The sequence below is a fragment of the Periophthalmus magnuspinnatus genome, chromosome 6 (genome assembly GCF_009829125.3).
Source record: "Periophthalmus magnuspinnatus isolate fPerMag1 chromosome 6, fPerMag1.2.pri, whole genome shotgun sequence".
NCBI lineage: Eukaryota > Metazoa > Chordata > Actinopteri > Gobiiformes > Gobiidae > Periophthalmus > Periophthalmus magnuspinnatus.
In genome coordinates, this window is record NC_047131.1 from 22,416,329 (window position 1) to 22,432,594 (window position 16,266).

General features: G+C 38.3%; 2 protein-coding genes across 3 annotated transcripts; both read left to right on the forward strand.

Annotated features, from left to right (window-relative positions):
• Positions 1-292: 292 nt before the first annotated feature.
• gtf2h1 (general transcription factor IIH, polypeptide 1) lies at positions 293-4,428 on the forward strand. Its single transcript, XM_033968108.2, has 15 exons — positions 293-500; positions 806-966; positions 1,072-1,264; positions 1,421-1,586; positions 1,657-1,750; positions 1,886-2,035; positions 2,115-2,194; positions 2,270-2,403; positions 2,488-2,575; positions 2,645-2,733; positions 2,814-2,931; positions 3,035-3,125; positions 3,198-3,313; positions 3,404-3,496; positions 3,604-4,428. Exons 2-15 carry the CDS (start codon positions 813-815, stop codon positions 3,688-3,690), a joined length of 1,653 nt encoding a protein of 550 aa, XP_033823999.1. The 5' UTR covers positions 293-500; positions 806-812; the 3' UTR covers positions 3,691-4,428.
• Positions 4,429-4,550: 122 nt separating this feature from the next.
• On the forward strand, positions 4,551-15,507 carry hps5 (HPS5 biogenesis of lysosomal organelles complex 2 subunit 2). Of its 2 annotated transcripts, none has more exons than XM_033968106.2 (23): positions 4,551-4,685; positions 5,724-5,853; positions 5,949-6,059; positions 6,819-6,883; positions 6,941-7,133; positions 7,354-7,484; positions 7,580-7,798; positions 7,865-7,936; positions 8,212-8,300; positions 8,405-8,583; positions 8,979-9,137; positions 9,352-9,511; positions 9,967-10,084; positions 10,241-10,387; positions 10,462-10,530; positions 11,052-11,626; positions 12,170-12,290; positions 12,357-12,506; positions 12,586-12,705; positions 12,822-12,935; positions 13,029-13,135; positions 13,313-13,598; positions 15,101-15,507. In XM_033968106.2, the coding sequence occupies exons 2-23, from the start codon at positions 5,746-5,748 to the stop codon at positions 15,159-15,161; spliced, it is 3,354 nt and encodes a 1,117-aa protein (XP_033823997.1). In that variant the 5' UTR covers positions 4,551-4,685; positions 5,724-5,745; the 3' UTR covers positions 15,162-15,507. The 2 variants fall into 2 exon arrangements, with proteins under 2 accessions (XP_033823997.1, XP_055078433.1); XM_055222458.1 differs by having other exon boundaries at positions 4,551-4,610; positions 15,101-15,480.
• Positions 15,508-16,266: the final 759 nt, after the last annotated feature.

The following is a 16,266-nucleotide window of genomic DNA, read 5'->3' on the forward strand; positions in this document are numbered from 1 at the left end:
AACTCACTGTGCATATGAAGATCGTGTTACTGTAAGCAGTTCCTCTATCATTCTTCATCTTCTTTTGTAGTCTGAATATCTAACAAAAATGTAATTAAAAGATTGATTTCAATGCATTTGATCGTTTACTGGTTGTAGTTTTACCTTCTTTCTTTGTCAATGGAATATAATGTTAGTGTTGATTATTACACTAGTTTCTGTTGCTCGGATAACTGTATCAGTCTGTCCATGTCCTGCACACCTATATCCATGATGTACACTGGCGTTATGTAGGTAGGAACCTCATTTCATTGCTGCTGTTTCACATCGGCGCACTTACAGTGTGACACAGGTTGAGGCAGTCATGTCGGTGCTAAGGTTTATGTGCTCCCTGTTAGAGTAGTAGTTGATCATCTGTTTCAGTTTATTTAACTTTTTTATATTTTTGTATGTAAAGCAGATCAATTTAAAACCATGCGTTGAGGGAAGTAACGCAGACTTAAGTTCTGATTCAGTTTCAGGTAAATAAAGTTTAATGCTACTTCTCACCTAGGCTGTGCTATTCTTAACTGTAACGTTAGCTAATAGACGTTTGCTTTAGCATAAGTTGTATTAAAAATCCAACACCAACCAACCAATGCCTTTACGTGTCCCCCAAATGTTGGGTTTTCCTAACAAAGCATTTGTTACATACAATCCTATTCTTTCTTGATCTTTGGCCCAATGTATTATCGGAATATCCGATAAATAATACACAATGGTAATTTTATTATTTGTTTCATCCTAATGCGATTGCTTTGAATAAATGTAGTCTATGTTGTCTCAGGTTTGCCATGGCTTCGCTGTCAGAGGAGGTTCTTCTTGTGGTGAAAAAAGTTCGTCAGAAGAAGCAGGATGGCACTCTTTATTTGATGGCAGAGCGGGTGGCCTGGGGTCCAGAAGGTAAAGACCGCTTCACCATCAGCCACCTTTATGCCGACATCCGTTGTAAGTAATCTCTTCAAGGCTCTAAATGTGATACAGTTATAAAATGTATGATATTCTGCAGAATTCATTGATTTATTATGTGCCAAATATTCATTATATGTCTAGGTCAAAAGATTAGTCCAGATGGTAAAGCCAAAGTTCAGCTCCAGCTAGTCCTTCACACTGGAGAAAGTACCACATTCCATTTTTCCAATGAGAGCACTGCACTTAAAGACAGGGAAGCTGCCAAAGAGCTATTACAGCAGCTACTGCCCAAGTTCAAGAAAAAAGCAAATAAAGAACTGGAAGAGAAAAACAGGTGAGATTGTATGGATGATTGTATGGATAAACACAGCAGTGCTACAATACATTCACCATATTCGGTATTGCTGATCTTTATACCTAATTATAAATGCTTTGTACCGTACACTTGCTCTTAATGATTTTTGCAACATTTTTGTTATTGTCTTTACAGGATGCTTCAGGAAGATCCAGTCCTCTTCCAGTTATACAAAGACCTTGTTGTTAGCCAAGTAATCACTGCTGAAGAGTTTTGGGCCAATCGTTTAGGTGGGATCAACAACACAGATTCTTCTGTGTCTAATAATAAACAAGAAGTTGGCATTTCTGGAGCCTTCCTGGTGAGATTTAACATCAAATTATCAATTGTGTGGTCAATGCATACATGATGAATAACAGAATATCTTTCAGGCCGATGTTAGACCTCAGACTGATGGCTGCAACGGGTTAATATATAATTTGACTGCTGATATTATTGAGTCAATCTTCAGAACATATCCAGCAGGTAAAATTTGTGATTTAACTCTTTGTTAAATCTGGTCTTTGTTTTTCTTGCTAACCTTTTGAAACTAAATACTGTAGTTTTCCCTCTCAATCAGATGCAAATTGACTTTTAAGGATGTCTATTCATGTCTTACAGTGAAACAGAAATACACTGAAAATGTGCCTCATAACTTAACAGAGAAGTTATTCTGGACCAGTTTTTTCCAGTCCCAATATTTTCACAGAGACCGCATCAACACAGGATCTCAGGATATCTTCTCAGAGTGTGCCAAGCAGGATGAAAAGGGTAAGGAGTTGAACCAAACAGCCTTGGAAGTTGATGATTATTGCTCAAGAATAAATAGTGATTTATATGATTTTTTCAGGTTTGAAGTCTATGGTTGTTCAAGGAGTGAAGAATCCACTCATAGACCTTTTGTCCTTAGAAGATAAATCATTAGATGAGGTGAGATTTCTCAGGAAAGCATTTTTAACTGTTAAAAAATGTATACATAAAAAATCAATAACATGTTTTATACAGGGATATGGTCTTAACACACCAACTCCCTCAACCTCCAATTCCCACAAGTCAGTGAAAGACAGCAGCAACTCTGCCATTATAAAAAGGTTTAATCATCACAGTGCTATGGTGCTAGCAGCTGGCTCACGAAAGGGGTAAAAGAAAAAGAAAGGGTTTGGTTTAAATTAATACTATCCTTATTAACTGCACTTTGTTCTCATAAAAAATGGATTTTGAAGGGACACGCATGCTGAGCAGGCCAGTGAGACGAGCAGTACTGATGGAAACTCCAGGGATTCTGATTTCTTTCAACCTCCTGTTAAAAAGGTATACAACCAAAGTAGCACATTGATTAAAATGCAAAATTGATTTCAAATTACATTTAGTTCATTTCAGGTTAAATTACAAGAAGCCATACAGTATGAGGATCTTCGAAGAGAAAATGGACCAAAAACTGTTGCATTAAATCTTAAAAAGTCTGACAGGTACATTTTATGATATATCAATAAAAGTGCATTGATATTTTGCAAATGTTTTTTCTATTATTTTTTGTGTTGCCTAAAAGATATGCCCATGGCCCTGTTCCTCTTCAGTCCCAACAATACACAACAAGTCAGGATATTATCAACTCTGTCAACTTCATACAACATGAGATGGCCAACTACAAACCCAATCTTACTCAGGTTGATAGATTCATGTCACAATTTGCAGCTTTTTGCAGCTAATTTATTTATCTATAACTATTTCAGCATACATTTAAGAATGTTTTATTCACTATTTCTGCAGGTGTTGTCCAGCACATCTGCTAGTTCTGCTATTGCTGCACTTTCACCTGGTGGTGTCCTCATGCATGGAGGCGCACAGCAAGCCATAAATCGTAAGTGATAGTATATTGGATTTATACATTATCCTTCTCTGTTGAATAAATAATCTTTGTTTGACTATTCAGAGATGATTCCTAGTGAGGTTCAAGGAGAGTTGAAACATTTGTATGCTGCTGCAGGAGAGCTATTAAGGCATTTTTGGTCATGTTTCCCAGTAAACACACCGTTTTTAGAAGAGAAGGTAATATCATATAATGTGTTTTAACATATTTAAGTATTTACAAGTACAAGTTTGGTTTTTCATATTTGCTTTGTTCTTTATTATATATAGGTCATAAAAATGAAGTCAAATCTTGAAAAGTTTCAACTAACCAAGCTTCGACCATTTCAGGAGAAAATTCAACGTCAGTATTTAAGTGCTAATGTAAGTTACTAGTTGGATATGATTTTTACAGTTATTATTTGTATATTTAGCTTTTTAATTTAATAATTATTATTTTGTATTATTTATTATTATTTTATCATGTACAGCTGACAGGACACTTGGAGGAGATGTTCCAGAAAGCTTACGGCAAGTTTCAGATCTGGCAGAACCGGCGAATGATGAGAAAAACTTGATGCTTCCTTGGGTCATAACAGATGACTAAAAAGTTGAAGTATGGACTAATTGCCTGATGGTCCCCAGGACTGCTCTGACCCATGCACTGTTGGTTAACTGGATTCACAGTGGCTTTTGATGGGGACAGACAGATGCTGCAACATCCCTGAACATTCATCAGAGAAAAAAATTCAAATTTGGTTTTCTTGCTATATTTTAAGTGGTTGATAGATTTACGCCAATGATGGAAAAATAGGACATTGGTACGTAAATTGTGTAAGATGACCAAATTGGCGGTGGAATCAGGAGGGCACTCAGGACAACAAGGTGACCTGCAGGCAAGATGCCAGCAAAGGACTGCCAACAAATGTTTGCTATGTGCTTTTAAGTGGCATGTGGTTATGGGCACAGAAAGCCCCTGAAAGCACTGTGTTGAATAGAGGAACTATGTTCTACTGAGGAAAGAGGAAGTGACTACAGCAATATAGTTATTTTACACTTTGAGTGCATTAGTTTGTGTGAGCCTCCAGTCACTGTTTCTGGTTTCTAATGTCTGAACATCCTGTCTACAATGAAGACAAAAACTTAAGTCTGAATTAAAATTAAGCATATGCTTTTGGTTCATTTGTGGTCTTTAGTTTGTGTACTTTTATACGCAGCCATTTTCCCACTTAAGATTTACTGTATTTCTTCGACGGCCAAGTGTGTTTTAAACAAAAACGTGTTACCTACATTAAACAGCAGTTTTTAAAATTTATAAAATATAGTTTTCATGGCTTTTTTTTTTTTTTTTCTTTTTACAAAAAAAAAGTCTCGAACAGCCTAGTCTAGTGCGTCTCGGGATGCCGTGCGTAAAACCAAAAGAGGAGGACTGCAGCCCATCACCACCGGAAGTGTACATAGAAGAAACATCAGCTGAGCAGTGTCACAAGAGATAATGGTACTGGACTCACAAATTTAGTGTAGAGTTGTGAAGCGGTTTTACTCGAGGCTACATCGCTGTTGCTTTGACTCGGTGAGCTCGTTTAACAGCGTCTTTAAATCTTAACTAACGTGCATGTGACGAGTGACTAAACCATTAAGAATTTCACGCGGGATCGTAAAGATTTATTTCATACTCTTATAAGTCTTTAACGGTTTATGCTTTACATACGTGGACATTTGTAAATATGTTGTTAATGACAAAATTAGCGCGAGTGTCAGCAGACTGTCGCGTGACTCGGGCGGTTGAGCCTCTGCAACTTAATCAATAAACTGTTTCCGACTAAAAACTGGTGGAATTCTTATTAAGGAAAGGTTGTATGGTATTAGTCCCTAATCATGTCGCTTAGTGGGAACGACAGACAGTAGTTTATTTGCTAAACTTCTCGCCCTCTGGTCCAAAGGTTGGCTCGAATCTGTCTCCCGATATAAACCTGTTTCTTTGAGTTGTCAGATTTACTCGCCTGCAGGTCGGTGTTTCGCCCAGAGACATTATTAGCAGACATGTCGTTCGATGCTAATACTATCGTTCACTCAGCAACTCTGTCCCCTGTATTTGTTCCTATAGCCGTTAGCGTTAGCCCACAAAAATCGTATATTATGATTAATATAGAGAGTGTCAGCCGGTACCCACCCATCGACCACATTTATGCGACACTAGAGTCTCTTTGAATGTCATTATCTAGTATGTAAACATTTTGTTGTCTTATTTTGGATAATAATTAGCTCGTAAAAGCGGCATTTGAGCTAAAGTTCAGTTGAGATTTCTCATGTGGTTCTGGTAAACATCAAATGACCACTAAACCTCCTCTTTTACGTGTTACTGGAGAGGAGCCCAGATAAATTACATAAATATAATGACATAAACATGTTGTATACTTTTAATATGGGGAGTGGCTTCACCATTCATCTGTACGTGAGTAGCCCAGTGATCGAGTAAGAGCAGAGATGGAGGATTTGGCGTCTATGGATGTCTATGGTTTCGCCACATGAATGCAGCCGTTGAATCATTTCCAACAGTTAAATTTGGTTTTATGAATCCATCTTTTACAATATATTCTTGTTTTTGTAGTTTTGGATGGTTACCCCTCAAGATGCCCTGTGTACCACTTGTCCCAGAGAACAATACTCATGTACTTGCAGAGTTTGACTGTCTGGACCCACTTCTTGCTGCATTGAGATTGGACTCTGGCAGGCTCAAGGTTTCCCTTTATGATATTTGGTTCAAACTCAAGACATAAGTCTATTTAATAAGAAATATTTTAACTCGTGTTTTTTGTTGTTGTTTTTGTTATAGTGTACCTGTTTGGCAGTATCTAGAAAATGGCTTGCTTTAGGTACATCTGCTGGAGGTTTGCACCTTATTCAAAGAGAAGGGTGGAAACAAAGGCTCATTCTCACTCATAAGGTATTATTTTCTTATACTAGTTGTATACTAAACCTTTCTTTCAGTGACCAAAGTGAATAAGATTTTTAGATGAGAAGATGTAAAGAATATGTAAATTAAATTCTGGTAAATTTCCAATTTAAATACAACATGCATTATGTCTAGTAACTGAAAAAAGACTGTATGACATCAGATGATTAAATTAAACTGTAAACTGTAAAGCTGTTTTTGCAATACTGAAGATTCCTGTAACTTAAGTCACCTGATTCCCTAAATAGATTTCTCCAACACTGGGATCATTGTGCAGTCAGTGGTTACATTTACATGGTCAGTAAAAATTGGGTAACTAGAACTGTTGGATAACCCAAAAACATCTGGTGCCACGTGTCACTTAATCATTGATTTTTTTGAGAAACTGTTTGAAGACAATTTTGTGCATACCATGTTAGTTTGTTCACACTTCCTTAGATTTTGACATGGGGAATCATCAAAAAAAAAGAAGACCAGTCAGAAAGAAATAAGGCTACTGAATTGTCATGTAAAAGGTCAATCTGGTAACTCCAGAAATGAGATCATTATCAGATTTTTGGTGTACATGTAATGTAAACATGGCCACTGTTTCCAAAAACAGATTAATTTCTTAGTATAGTCCATGTGTGCACGGTGGCAAGTTATGTAGGACTAGTTTTACAAAATGTATAAGGGTTGTCATAATTGCACTGCTTCTAGTAAGGAATGTTTTTCATAGTATTACTCACTGGCGTTTATCATTTCTGGCAGGAGGGATCTATCACTCAGGTGGCGTGTTGTCCCCATGATGAAGATTTCATTGCTGTTGCAACAAGGTTTGTGTGGGTTACTATTTGATGATTTTGTCCAATATTTGAATGTGTCTTATTCAGTCAGGGTCTGGTGGTGGTGTGGGAGCTGCAGCTGGAGCGGCGTGGCCGTCCCGAGAGAGTGAGTGTGTCCTGGGAGCACAGGGGCCAGGCCATCACTGCACTGTGCTGGGACACAAATGCCCTCAGAGTCTTCGTGGGGGACACCATGGGAAAGGTGTCTTTTCTGAGGGCAGGATCCTCCAAAACGGGCAAGGTATTGCTATTTAAGTACAGTATATTTACATCAAGAAAATACTAGTGACTCTAAACAAGACTGAACGCAACTTATTGAGGCTTGTCGTTAACTTGAATCAAATAGATTTATAAATATAATAATAATAATAATACATTTTATTTATATAGCGCTTTTCAGGACACTCAAAGTCGCTTATATATATATAATATGTATTTTATGATAATATTTTTTGTTTTAGGGATCAGCCTTTGTTATTTTTCCAGTTCAAACTGTGACCACTGTGGATTCCAAAGTTGTTCAGCTCGGCTTCCAAGATGGACGCCTACTTGTCTCTTCCTTGAGTCGGTGTTACATTTGTGACACAGAAAAGTATGACTCAATTTTTTTGATGTATAGTACAAAAACATAATTTCAAGACTGGTGATGGTTCCATGATGATTTTATGCTGTCATGTCTGTCTGAAGGGAGAAGTTCTGGCGTGTTGGAAATAAAGAGCGTGATGGAGAATACGGAGCTTGTTTTTTCCCCCAAAATAGAGGTTTGTTACTGGGACAGCCTCCTCTGCTCTATTGTGCGCGCCCTGGTTCTCGTGTATGGGAGGCCAATTTTAACGGTGAGGTTGTGAGCACTCATCAGTTCAAGCAGCTCCTTGCATCTCCTCCTCTGCCTCTCATCACAAACAGGTAAAATTATGTTCCTATTTTGAAGCTTTCTTTTGTTAAAATAAATAACTTGTTTATTATATTTAGGGATGAACCTCAATACAATGAAACTCAGAGGAGCCCACAGTCAGTGGCCTTTGCAAAACTGCTTTATATGGGGTCAGCAATAAACCTTTTTGATACTATTTGTACAGTTTATCAAACATTGTATGCTAACTAGTAGTAATTGTATACTTGCAGGCATACGATTTGTCATTATATTGTGTTCATTTACATGCACATGCTTATTTGATGGCTATCATTTAATAATAAAATTAAGAGACACTATGATAATCTTTTAAGTTTATTACTAGTTATCCTCCATTTAAATCTGGGACTCTGAGGTGTGAGTAGTGGTAATAACTCTAATGTTCACTTTTCTCCCATATTTATAGCGATCAAAACCTACTGACCTGGACGGACTCTGCAATTTTTATCTTCACCCCTCAGAATGGCCAAGTGCTCCTGTGGACTGAAGTAAAAGGTAATTTTGTAAAGATGGATTATCATTAAACTGCTAACCTAGGTTTTGTATTCTTGTGGGGATTGGCAACCTTTAGCTGTAAACCACCTTTTGTTTATTTTCAGATATTGCTGAGATTGTGGTGTACCGCAGTGAACTGTTCTGTCTCCATGGCAGCGGGCGTCTGTCTCACTTCACACTTTTGTCGGCGGAGCGATGTGTGGAACGTCTACTTCGCAGGGAGTCGTGGCTTTTGGCTGCAGTTGTCTGCTGTATGTTCCAGCACACCATCACTACAAGCAGGGTGAATAGTATTTACTGCATTTTGACATTAGGGTACACTGATTGTAAATGGAATATAATATTATCGATTTAATTCTGGGACATTTTAGGGGTTTGTAAGTAATGATTTTGTCCACAAAGCTAACTTGGTATGCTAACTTGTCATGGCACTAGCCCATTGAATACATTGTTGCAGCTACTGGTCTTTTCGGCTGGCCAGTAACTATCAAAAGTGATCCAAGGAAAAGTTAGTGGGGAACCACATTTCTGGGGCGCACAAAAGGTCATTATTGGTTCTAATGTGTCATAATATATATATTTTGAGGCCACATCGTCTGCCTAATATGTGTGTATCATTACATGGTAGATTATCTGTACATTGCCAATATAATACATTTGTAGGGCGTGTGTTTTTAGGCAAGGAAATGCATTCCCATTGATCGCCTTGAGCACCTGAAGTCCCAGCTTAACCCTTCCACAGCTGCAGAGCTGATCGGACAATTGGAAGAAGTGATCAACAAACTAGAACCTCTGGACTCTGCCTCCAGCAGCCGAAGGAGCAGCATCTCTTCACATGTGGGCCACTAATAATATAACAGTAGTTTTTAGCATGTTTGTCATAATACATTTACATCTAGAATAGTTACAAATTTGATAACTTTATAGGTCCATTCATTTTTTTCTGTAGAGAGAGGAAGTATATTTCTTTCATTAATAAATCTTTATCATTACATTTTGTCTCCTTTTTGAGACTACTGAATAAACTCAAGTTAATACATTTCTCCTTCAGGAGAGCTTCAATGTCCTGGATTGTGGCATCTATCGAGTGATCAGCCGTAGAGGAAGTCAGTCTGAAGAGGAAACTGGATCCCTCACAAACCAGTCTGTGTCTGAAGAGGAGCGTCTCAAAGACTTCAGCTTTGTTCAAGAAGAGGATAATATTGATAATGGTAAGAACAGACAGGCTTATGAACTGAGTATAGGTTTCCAAAGAGGACAAAGTATAAAAATAATGTTCTCAAACACACTTTTTTGTTTTCCATTTCTGTCTATTACACTTCTGTCTGCTATATGTGGCTTTGCTTCTTCCAAGTTATATGACAAAAGACAATTATTACATTTGCTTCCTTTTGGTAATAAAACACGTATTTGTTAACTATGAGACTACTGAGATTACTCAAATGACACTTAAATCTGCATATTATCTTGTCATACTGTTTCTCTGTACCATAATTCACCATTTATTTTTTCATATTGTGCAGCATTTAATTCATCTTTTCTATTTAGTCTTATATTGCACTTCAGTTCCACCTGCTTTCCTTTTGTCTTTTCATTCTCATTATACATATCCACTGCTCCATCCATCTGTGTTTTCCCACTGGCTTTGGCCGCCATCTTGATTCAGATCCTCAGAGCAGTGAGCGTTTGGAGGTGGAGAGGTCTGAGCAGGGATTATCTTTCAACCTTCCTCTGTCATTTCGGCCCAAGCCACCACGCATCGCCCTGCAAGCTGTCAAAGAAAGGTAACTTCTTCTTTTTTGATAAAACAAAACCAAGGCATCAATTTTAGACAACTTCCCTTTTTCAGTACAATTGTTCCATTTGCATTTATAAATTGTGGCAATTTCCCCAGTGGGCTTTTCTTTCACTCTCACATAACATGCAAGTCTGATCTTTAGCGTTTCCAGTTTTATGAAGAAGACGACAGAGAAGATCAACACCCTTCAGATGAATTCTGAACTTTGGCAACGTCCCGAATGCAGAGATGGTCCAATAGTAGAGATTTCTGCTTCTACGACAGCAGACCCAGAGAAAATGGAAAATGTGTAAGACAAATTCTTAATTTTATCTGGAAATGATTGTGATTTATATAAAAAAAATAATGCTTTTGTTTTTACAGGGTTTATGATGAAATGTCAAGCACAGAAGCCGATTTGAATGAACTTCAAACCGCGACAAACCATGCCATGTAAGCCAATTTTCTCTTGTACATGACGAAGAGGTAATGGCATGCCATCTGTGCAAATAGCTCAGATGTTGTAAGTAAGCCATACTTAATAGTGTTACTGTTGCGGGAGATGATAGTACAGCAGCACTAACTTCCACCATAGGCTCTTAATAATGCACTATGCAATTCTTGTGGTGGGGTACCTACTTGTCTCCCTGGAGAAGTTAATTATTTGCCTGTAATGTTCTACATTATGGCATAAAGTATATATCCTGCATTTTTGGTGTTTTTGTTGCTTTAAAAGTCCTTGAAAAATGTATTTTTACTATGAGTGGGGTTGCCTCTCCACAGACCTGACCTAAAAGTTGGCTTAGGGTGTCACCTGGTTTTCTCCCTGAAGATGATTTAGTTTGGTTTAATGCTATGCTGTGTAAAATTCTATGGCAAAGTAATAACATCTGCATAGTGATAAGCAGGTGGCAGACCCTTCACCAGAAAAGTTGCATCGTTCACCATTGAATTTCCTATGTTTTCATTGTCAGAGCTCAAATCCAGGACCCCTACGTGCTCCTTGACCCAGACGGCCTTGAAGAAACTCTGCTGGAGTGGCTGCCTGCTCTGGAGAAAGTGCTTGGGCCGGTTGAACTTTTAACTGTACAGTTAACAGTATCTGGAACTGAGTCAAATAGAAGTATCCCAATAGATGACTCTGAGTATATGAACCCCTTCAGAGAGCAGCAAGACGCTTCAAAACTTTCAAACCAGTTATATAGTAGCTGTGACCATGAAGAGGATGATTCTCATTGTGAGAGGGAGCTGGTTCCAGATCATGAAGAAAACCACAATGAGTTTTCTAATGGCTTTCATCTAGAGCCTATTCGAGTCAATCCACCCAAACCTGTTTCTTCAGAGCTGCTGGTGAATCTGACCCTGTTGGCCATGCTTTACACTGAGCACAGCTGCTTCAGGAGGCGCCAGAGCAAATACACTATGAGCTGCGGCACTTTCCTCCGGCGATACTTCTTCCTCCTGGATCAAGAGCGAGTGAGAAAGATGTGTTTGCTGTGTCACAGAGACCAGCCCGACGTCCACAGCTCCTTCATTGAGGCCATGCAAGGTCAGCATTTTTTCTTAGGGTGTTACTGTTTAGGTCTTGGTTTAAGCTCAGTTTATGCCGCTTTATGCTGCTCATGTGGCATAGAAAAATATTTAAATACGACTTTACGAGTGGAAGTTGCACATCACCAAGTCATTTGCTCAAGTCGGAGAAATGGGAATTCTGGAAGCGGTACCAATGGTCCGAATTGTCACGTCAGGGGCGTTGATTGGTGGAAATCAAAATAAGATGCATGCAAAGATATTTTGTATAAAGTGAATATTAAGTTTAGGATAACTACAGTAGGCAATAGTTTCTGCTCAAAACATTACATCACAAACTGAGTGTGCTCTCAGCATCCAACCAAAATTCTTTGTCAGGCGAAAGAGAATTCCCCCCATAGAAATCCCTCATCTGAACTGCCGTCAGGCCTAGAACAGGACCAAAAAAAGTTTACATCAGGACTCATGTGCATGATTTTGTCCTTATCTGACTGCTTATTAAGCTTGACAGCTTTTAAAGTCTGTACTGAAGCACTGCATAATAAAACTATCTTTCCAATAGAACTAACTCAGTCCAATAAAGTGGCAGATGTTATCCAGAGGGGAGATTTGCAGAGGTCCCTGCGTAGCTTGAGAGAATTGCAGCCCTGTAGTGCCTCTACTCTCCTGCCTCACTTATACAGGTCTGTGAACCATTTCTTCATTTTATATGGACTTGTATGAACTTAATGTAATGTGTAATCCTCTAGGTTGTATGAGAAGCATGGAGAGGCTGCAGTTCGCTCCTTATCCCAGTTTCATCCAACGATTACTCCAGCAGATGTTATGGCTATGGCTGATCAGAATCACTTTTTGGCATATTTGGATAATCTGGTCCAATCTCGTGCCGAAGACCACAAGTAAAATAACAGTCTTGGCTTTATTTGGAAATATTAGTATAATGATTTTATCTTGGCATATATGTCTTTCTTTGTTCAGGTTATCATTTATTCAGTCTCTTTTGGATCCAGAGTCTTTGAGACAGGATTGGCTCGAGCTTGCACTTTCCAATGATGCACCTCAGCTTTGTGATACGCTGACCCCTAGTGGAGATCCAAGGTCTGACACAATTGCATCATAACGTGACAAATGTATCACCACATCGTGGCAGTGCATATTTGTTTCAAATAGCATCAATCAGACTATTCTTTAAAATGATCAAAACATCTGTTTAGATGGCATTCACACTGTTTTAGCTGGGGATATGGACGCCTTCTTTCTCTGCTCATTCGTCTTCCTGCTGACCTCTCATCGAAACAGGCCATGGCTGACAGCTGTCGGAATCATGGGTATACAAATTTTCGTTCACCTGAAATTTAACCAAGACAGTAACCAACTGTAATTATATAACATGACATGTAATTTATTACTGTGTGTGACAGATATTGGATGGGCTACCTCTATTTGTGTAATCAGCTACAGCGAAGATCTGAAGTTTTTTCCACCATTTGTCAACTGGACGACATCAGTCTTTTGGAGGAACCTGAAGGTAAATCTGATATTAAGTTAATCACCAGAAAAATCTGAAAAAATGAGATGTATGGGATACATTCATAGGATACATCCAAAATGAATATGTATTATTCACAAACACTACATCATCTTGGATACATCCAGTGAACATAGAATTCATTAATTTGAACCCTTATTTCCTGTTTTCCTTTAGGGGTAGCGCCTCAAACGCTGGAAGAGTGGAAGCTCCTGATCAAATTGTCCCAGCAGAGCCGTGTGTCTTCTGATCATGTCCCAGGGCTGAATGGAGGGGGCTGGTCAGATGATTCAGGGGTGAATGCACGGAAGGTGAGCCCAGAGACCCTGATGCTGATGCTTGCTCGCAGCGTTGGGCCTGACGTGGCTCTGGATGTCCTGGAGGAGTGTGGGGTACAGTTGGTCCAGTCGCCCCACTCCCAACTCATTTGTGAGCTCCTCAGAGTCACTGAGAAGAGACAGAGGTGGGTCAGCACAACAGGCTGCATACATTCCTGGCTTCATTACATTTTTATGAAGGAAAATTAAATTAAATTGAGCATTTTATTTGCTACACAACAACTCCACTTTATTAAGCCTTAGTAATGCATGATGAAATACTTAATGAACAAATAGTTTATTAGTAGATTATGAACTATTTAGAATGGTTTGGTCAGCGTTGGAGTATTATGTGCCTGTGTAATCTCTTCAAGTAAAATTAAATTCTGTCAACTGGACAAAAGTTTTAGAGTGAATACACTTCACTGTGCCTTATATCTATTTGAACTGAAAAAGACAGTGTCCACCAACAATCTGACCTGAAGGGGGGTCAGATGATTTGGGGGTGAAAGGAAGGTGAAACTAGCAGGTTCTAATAGGTGGGAGAGCACCCATTAGAGGCCTGAACGATTATGGAAAATATGACTCAGGCACAGTTCACTTTTAGTGTAGTTCCTAGCTAACAAACAGAAACTGTAACCAAATAGGTGTGTTAGTTTTAGAGTAGTTGGCTCCTCCCTTCTGGTAGATATAAGGCAGTGTCCACCAGTAATCTGACCAGAAATGAAGAAGCCGCTTGGATAAGTGGCGAAACGTCTTCACTCTAAAACATTTGTCCTAACACAATGGAATTTTTCTTTTGCTAGTAGTTAGTTAAGTAGTTACCCGGAACCATTCTTAATTCATAATAAGCAGATACCATATCAAGTTTTTCTTCATGCTTTATTAAAGCTAAATATGTATACAGTGGTCCCTCGCTATATCACGATTCACCTTTCGTGGTCTTACTGTTCAGCGGAATTTTTATTTTTATTTTTTGTGCAATTTTGCATCCTTTTTTTTTTTTTAATCAGTGTATGAATGCGCATTGTGTTCTGTGACTCTGACGTGCCGTATGTTTGCAAGTTTTCTCCATTCTGCACCGACAAATTTCAGAAATGCTTTGGACTCAAGTGTTTCTCTGCACGGAGAGGCGCCTCGGCGGATACCACATGAGCAGAGGCACGTGAACAACACTTTTAAAGCGATCATTGAGGAAGGGGGATATAATCTACGAAGGTCTGAACTTTGAGAGTGTTTAAACAAGAGAGAAATGTGAGAAAATGTTTATACACTTTCCTCAGACAGGTATTAAGTGTGTGGGGAGGGGTTTACAGCCTTAAAACATATATAATAATTGTAAAAAATAAACCTGACTACTTTGCCGATTTCGCCTATTGCGGGCTATTTTTAGAACGTAACCTCCTTGATAAACGTGGGACCACTGTAGTTATGATTTTATTGTGATTCCGATGTTATTTTCTGTTGAATTTCTTTTTTTTTGTGACAAGAATTCTTATCCATGTTAGTTTCTCTTTCCCAAAACCTTTTGCATCACACTTGCAAAACATGTCTTCTTATTTACATTTCTCAAAACATTTAATTTTCTTTTGGCTGTACTGTATATTGTGTGTGTTTTCAGGAGCTAACCCCGTTTTCATCTCCACAGGGCAATCATCCAGACCATGCTGGACCGTTGTGACCGGTTTCTGTGGTCTCAACATGCCTGATACCAAAAACGATACTCAAAGCCTCATGTCTTCCACTGCTGAAATACTATTGAAAAATAATGCACTGTGATAGATTTCCACATGAAGGTCCACATGTAGGTAGACTGTTAAACTTTAAAAAAATATTTATATTAAATAGCTGTTTGTACGTAAAGGATGACCGCATTGGCCTTGTTAAATACTATATTTATTGTTTATGATTAACAAAATATTTCACCAGTTTTAACTATCAAGATGCTAATTCAGTCAGTGTTTGTATAGATGTTGCAAACAAGTCTTAAACCAGTATTCTGTGTGGCATGAATTTTAACATGTTTTGAAATAAATGAAAATATAAAAGATTGTGTAATTTTGTTCAGATGTTTTCTCTCAACTTGAGAAATGAATTAAAATGTGGGTCAATAACATGACAGAAGCTAATGACAATGTAATGAAATGGTAGGATGACTCGCTCCTATCACACACCTGGAGCTTCAAAGGGAATATCGGAGAAATACTCAAGCTTCAAGTCTGATTTGTGAAAGTCTACACCAACTTTTTGGGCTTGTCGAGTAACACACATTAATATAGAGCCTCTGTCACACTGATCTTTCTGGCAGAGCTTAGGCTTTCTCCTGGCATCTTATGACAATTTCCCATAAATCTAGTCCCTGTGGTGTTTTAGTGTTTTCACTTTTGATGTAAAATGACTAAAAACCATTATATCAAATTGAATATAGAATGTAATGATTTAAAGGTGCACTGTGCAACTTTTATGGTGGAGAGTCCAGCACCTGCTTCTTGCCATAGATATAGATTTGCCTGTAATGTTCCACAGTATAGCATTAAACCCCAGAGAGACAAATGGGTGACACTACCATGTTTTTCCAATTTATTTCTTAGCAATAAAACACCTGCAATTAATAATAAATACATGATAAGTTTAATGTTATACAGTAGAAGATTTCAGGCAAAGCAATATCTCCATGGACAAAAGCAGACAACAGAAAAATTACAGTGCCATTAAGTACTTGATGTGTGTTTTATTGTTTCTACTAGTATTGTGTGAATGCATCATATATTGCTTATTATAGCTGGTATTGGCTATTCACACTATTGTTGCTGG